This window comes from Alligator sinensis, unplaced genomic scaffold, assembly GCF_000455745.1.
Source record: "Alligator sinensis unplaced genomic scaffold, ASM45574v1 scaffold1082_1, whole genome shotgun sequence".
Lineage (NCBI taxonomy): Eukaryota > Metazoa > Chordata > Crocodylia > Alligatoridae > Alligator > Alligator sinensis.
Genome location: NW_005843350.1, coordinates 120997 through 126980, shown reverse-complemented (window position 1 = coordinate 126980; position 5984 = coordinate 120997). Strand labels below are relative to the sequence as shown.

Genomic DNA, 5984 nt, shown 5'->3' with positions numbered 1-5984 from the left:
GGCAGGGGGCTCCTTGCTGGGGCCGCACGTGGCTCCCCTCTCCTCTCCTCTCCTCCCCTCTCCTTCCAGGCACCGAGTGCAAGGCGGGCTGCCACCCGGACAACGGCTTCTGCCACCTCCCGCACGAGTGCAGGTAACGGGCTCCCCCGGCGCGGGGCAGGGGCTGCTGCGGGAAGATTTGCTCTTGTGAAAGGAAGAGCAGGGAGCAGCCGGAGGAGAGGCCCGCACGTGGCTCCCCTCTCCTCTCCTCTCCTCCCCTCTCCTTCCAGGCACCGAGTGCAAGGCGGGCTGCCACCCGGACAACGGCTTCTGCCACCTCCCGCACGAGTGCAGGTAACGGGCTCCCCCGGCGCGGGGCAGGGGCTGCTGCGGGAAGATTTGCTCTTGTGAAAGGAAGAGCAGGGAGCAGCCGGAGGAGAGGCGTTTCCAGCGGGCAGAGCGGGCTGGAGGGAGCCGGCTCCCGGGAACCAGCCCCACTGGAGACTCGGACATCGCAGCAAATCAGAGGGTGGCTTGAAGCACCCATACCCGTGTCCCTGGGCCCACCTCCTGCTGCTCTTGCTTGCTTGCTTGCTTTCACCTTGAATCGTTTTTCTTTACAAAATCCTTTGTTTGCAGTATTTTACAAGCACCGAAGTGATCTTTTTGCAGCTGTTAGAGAGAGAGAGAGAGCGTGTGAACAGTGTTATCTTTAGAAGTTGTGGGTTGAGCAGGTGACTATCCCAGTCATGATTAACTGTGAACCCGGTCTGCATCTTTCCTTGTGTCTGTTTCAGGTGTCAACCTGGCTGGCAAGGAGCTCTCTGCAATCAGTGCGTTCCTTTTCCTGGTTGCTTGCACGGCAGCTGTGCCAAACCGTGGCAATGCATCTGCGAAGAAGGATGGGTTGGCAGCCTCTGTGATATAGGTTTGCACATACTTTATTGATAAAGCAACAGAGATCAAAAGGCTCCCTCTGGTGTTGGAAGCATGCAAAGGCTTCCTTAGATAACTGCTTCCTGAAACGAATACTTCACCCAAAACCTAACGAGTGCCTCTACATGTGCATTAACACACTTGAGTTAATGTGCATTAAATCTAATACCTCCAGTGTGAGGTACTAAAACAATGTTCATTAGCCTGTCTTCATGCACATTAACTAAATAGCACTTTTTTCAGGGATGCTTGAAAGCACATTAAAATAGGCTAATGTGCATTAAGGTGCATGTGTAGGTGCACCCAATTAGATGCACCCTTGAAGTCCCATTTGATTATTATTATATGAAAAAATTTTTTTTTTGCTGGAGTGGGAGAAAACCCTAAAAAATCATAGTATAAGGAAAAGCATAGTATTTTTGCAATAATCTAGTCATGGGCTTTGCTATGACAAGACATCAAATTCCAATTCCATTTTTTAACTCTGATTATTGTGTGCAAATTATAATAATTTCTCAGCTGGTACCAGTAAGGTAAACGTCTCCTTTTGTATATCAAATTATTTTTTAAAAATCATCCAATAAATAAATAGTGTATAAAAATGAAAACATGAACTTGGTCCTCAACCAATTTTCTTCAAATACAAAGAGATACAAACAGAACTCCTGGAAATTACCATGCCTGATTCTTCTCTTACTTAAGCAACTGCAGATAAAAAATAATTCCAGTGGTGCAATGCAGTTACATTGCTATTAAACCAGATAACTCTTTATGAGGAAACAGTCCATTTTCCTTCCCCCATCTTCTGGGTTTTGCCATTTTCCAGTTTACCAAAATGTATAGCATGTTGCCGCGTTATGTGGCTTGATGTTCAAGAAATCAGTACTTCTTAGGCAATCCACATTGGGTAAAGATTTCAAAACCACTTCAGTGACCTAAGAGCCTAACTCTGCTTTTCCAAAGTGATGACATCTGGAAACAGACACCGCCTTTGTGCCACCATAATATTTTTTTTTACGGTGGCACAAAGTGAAAGCAAATAGATATCCATGCCCTCTCGCATGTCCCAAAGTTTTTGTGGTTGCACAAAAGGTAGTAATAAGATGTGCCAGCTTTTCATGGTAGACATTTATTTGCTTTATGGTAGGAGAGCACAAGCAGCTCCGAGCTACCCCGCACTATCCAGCCACCCCAGCCAGGTGCTCTCGGGCCTTGAGGGGTCCAGCTCCCCGCCCCGCCCCAGGAATTCCTGCATAGGACCAGGCCCCATAAACCCCAGAAGGATCTGCCTGGCTTTCCCCTCTTACAGAGACACCTCCCTGACACACTGTGGGAATGCAGTTATGCTGCTTCCAGTCTAGGAGGCAAATCACCTAGAGCAGTGTTGTGTACTCAAAGGTACTTCCTAGCACGGGAAGATGAATAGACATAGCAGCCCTAGTTACTTTGAGAATGGGACTTAGCCATGTCTACACTGCAAACACAATGTGCCAAGCCACGCTGTGTTGTCCCAAGAGTGCTGCCTCCTGAACCGGAATCCAGTAGCTGGGGTTATGCAGCACTACAGCAGGTGCCGTGAGTCATCCCCTTAAGCTCCAGAACATTATAGGTGCCTTTGAAAATTTTTGCCATTATCTTCACATTTATTATTTAAAGTGTGGAAAGCATATTTTCAAACAGGTATTGATTCAACATATTTCTGTAATCCCAAGCATTCTGTACAGATTGAAGTCCAAAACCCATTTTTTCACTCAGCACACTGAGCCAGTTTTCCAAACAGAGCCAAGGGCCAGTCATGCATAAACAAAGCATAAATAGCACGATATAATTGCCAATAACCTGTGTGAACATTTTAGATATGTTTCAAGTCCTGCCATTCAGTGGGTTTACCTATTATAACCATGTTTTTGCATTCATGTGCGGTCAGGAGAGAAAAGAATCTCCCCTGCAGTCAAATGGTGGTACAAATGATTGCAATGACCCAATAAAGCAATGTAACCTGAAATGGAATAGCTGTTTAACCATTGGCTAGGACCATCCTTGGCCTCTGTCCCTTTCTTTGCTGTATAAAGTTGCTGTAGTTTGCTATTATTCACCTGTTAATACAGACAGCTAATCCCACTTAATGCTTAATTTTTGCAAGAAGGGGAGGCAACCACTGTTCTGTTTTTACATGAAAATGCACATGAATTGGTGTCTTTAGCTACTGTGTACAGTCTTAACTGTAAGTTTACATCAAGACACAGTATGCAGGAAATCTATGTTTATAACTTTGCTCTAAAAATTCAAGAAGGGTTTGTGAGCACTGCAGCCCTGAAAAGGGAAGTTTTTGCACTTCGTCAAAGTTGTTGCTTTCTGGAGCTATAGGAGTTAGCTCTGCACGGGGTATTTCTGTATGCAGCCACTGTTTTGACATTGTAAAATGACAGTGAATACTACAGAAGGAGAGTGTATAAAGAGTGCAGAACTGAGCATGGAAAAAACTGAAGAGGTCTATAGAATCAAAACCCTAAATACTTAAAAAAATATGCACATATTTTCAGTGGCTAATTTTCTAGTTAGACAAAGAAAAAGTGAGAGTTGACTTTGAATTGCGTTTTTCTATTTTGTGCAAATTTCAAAGAGGATTAGCATAATACAGCCTTTACAGGTTTTCATTGTACCTCTTGAAAATCCCCAGCTGGGGTATTTTAGATAATGCATGTGAACATGTGTAGGTATACTAAGTCACCTGATTGTCATCTAATAGCTATTTTTACTATCATCTGATAGTCATTTTTACTAGAGGTGGGCCTAGTTCACAACTGAAACATTTCCCAATGTCTAAGATTATTACAGCAAAAGCTGTGTTAACCGACACTTTATTAGCCAGAAAGCTCTATTAACCGGCATCTAAGGGACACGGCAAAAGCGAAACCGGAAGTACCACTTCTGGGTTTCACCGCCGCTGCGAGCAGAGTTCTTGCCACTTCTTTGACCCACAGCCCAGGGCAAAGCGGCCTGCACAGGGTCCCCCTCCCTGTCCCTCGGCACGCTGATGCCAGGGAGCGCACCAGATGGTGCACATTTGATTAACCGGAATATTTGATTAACTGGCATCCCCCATTCCCCGGGCATGCCAGATAACAAAGCTTTTACTGTATTCAGTTTAGAGGTTTGCAGTGGCTCAGTATAAAGAAAAAAGCCAGCAACTTGGTGTCATTTATTGCTACAAGTGCATCTTCATGAAAGACATAGCACTTCAGAGATAAATCTTAGGGCCATTCCTAGCAATATCTGACTCACCCACTGCTGGCCAACTGCTTTATAATGGGTTGAACTGAACCTTTAAGTCAAATGCTCAGGTTGTACATTAAACCTTTATAGAATTACTTAAATGTTTGAAACTAAGTACAGTTTAAGCACTTTGCTGGCTTGAGACCAGTTTGCAGAGCACATTGTGGGGTCTGGGGCCATATGCATGTTTAGAACACACGTTCATGTGCCAGCGTTTCTCCTTCTGTAGCTGCTTTTGGGGTATGTCACAGGGGGTGGGTGTTCCACACCACATGGTTTACAAAACAGAAGGAAAGCCTCTGCAGTCCATTTCCATAGAAACTAAAGCTCACAAACTTCCGTTGCTCTAACTATGGAGTTCAGAATATGTACCTATTATCTTAATGACAATTTGTTTGAACTATACGCTGCATCATAGCAGATAAGATCAGTGGCTCATCTTGTCTTCTCTGATACTGGCCAATACCAGATATTCAAGAAGAGGTTCAAGAAATTCTACAGTAGGCAACTATATAATAAAATGCTCTCACACCAACAGTCAGGGATCACATTATGCTCTGAAGCATAAGGTCAAGCATATTCCTTGCAAATATTATTTTAATTCTATGTAACATAATGGTGCCTATTACTATTGTCCATGTAAATATATAATAATGTTTTGAACCTTCTAAAACTCTTCGACTCAGTGATATCTTAAAGTTGTCCATGTTACCTAAGAAGGTAAGAGTGGAAAAATTAAAGGAAAGAGGCCTATTTAAAATAGAGAAATTATATTTTATTCTTCAAGGATTTTAAGCAGTATTTCCTAGCTGGAGACTTGTTATACATTCTTAAGTGCTTAGTTTCTTTAATGTTACTCACTGTATATATATTTCAGGGGGTCTCTGTGCTCACATATCAGAGTTTCTGTTTGGTTAGCTACCATTAAAGCTTGCCAAAATGGGTGACAGGCAACATTGCTGCAAAAAGCAGTCAAGGTTATTTTAGTCCTTGTGGAAACTAGAGCTTACACGTAAAAGTGCACATAAAGCAGTAGTGTTGCAATCAAGACAGCCAGAGATACTGAAACACAGATATACTAGAATATTGTACTATACTCTCTGTTAGAAAGATTAGTTTTCAGGAGGGATAGCTGGAAAAATGTTAGAGCTATAGTTAACTTTTATATTTTTTCATGATACTTATTTAGGTCAAGTTATGCTGTGGATTTAGATGTGGAATTTAATATGCCTTAAAAGCTCATTTATTATTTTAGAAGATATGTACATACGTGATGTCAATTGAAATGAGCATGTGAGCTTGCAAGAACCATCAAAAAGCTGCCATGTTGTCTTAGTTCAAACATAAATTTAAAAAAATGTTTTAAAAGCTTCAATAATGTTTTAAAAGCTTCAGCTGCAACTGAACTCCAGCTAGCTTTGAGCATCAAGGACAATAAAAAGTCCTTTTTCAGATATGTGGGGAGCCGGAGGAAAAGCAGGGGCAACGTTGGACCCCTGCTGAAACAGATGGGGCAACTGACAACTGACGCTCAGGAAAAAGCCAACCTATTAAATAGGTACTTTGTGTCAGTCTTTCTTCAGCCCCATGGGACCCCCATGCCCGCTACGGGACAGGGAAGTCCGGGTGAGGGTGATCCCCTGCCCTCCATTAATGCTGACTTTGTGAAGGAACATCTTGAGAAGCTGGATACCTTCAAGTCAGCCGGCCCTGACAATCTTCACCCCAGGGTACTCAAGGAGCTGGCGAGCATCATAGCCCAGCCTCTAGCATGGATCTTTGAAAACTCTTGG

The 5984-nt window shown here is 43.2% G+C and overlaps 1 protein-coding gene across 1 annotated transcript in view; it reads left to right on the top strand.

The window, feature by feature from the left end:
• DLK1 (delta like non-canonical Notch ligand 1) overlaps positions 1 to 5984 on the top strand; it is a 32574-nt gene that overhangs the window by 17746 nt on the left and 8844 nt on the right. The window contains exons 2-3 of the mRNA XM_006038419.2: positions 270 to 333; positions 777 to 907. Of these exons, the coding sequence (XP_006038481.1) occupies positions 270 to 333; positions 777 to 907 (195 nt within the window). The remainder of the gene's footprint in view (positions 1 to 269; positions 334 to 776; positions 908 to 5984) is intronic.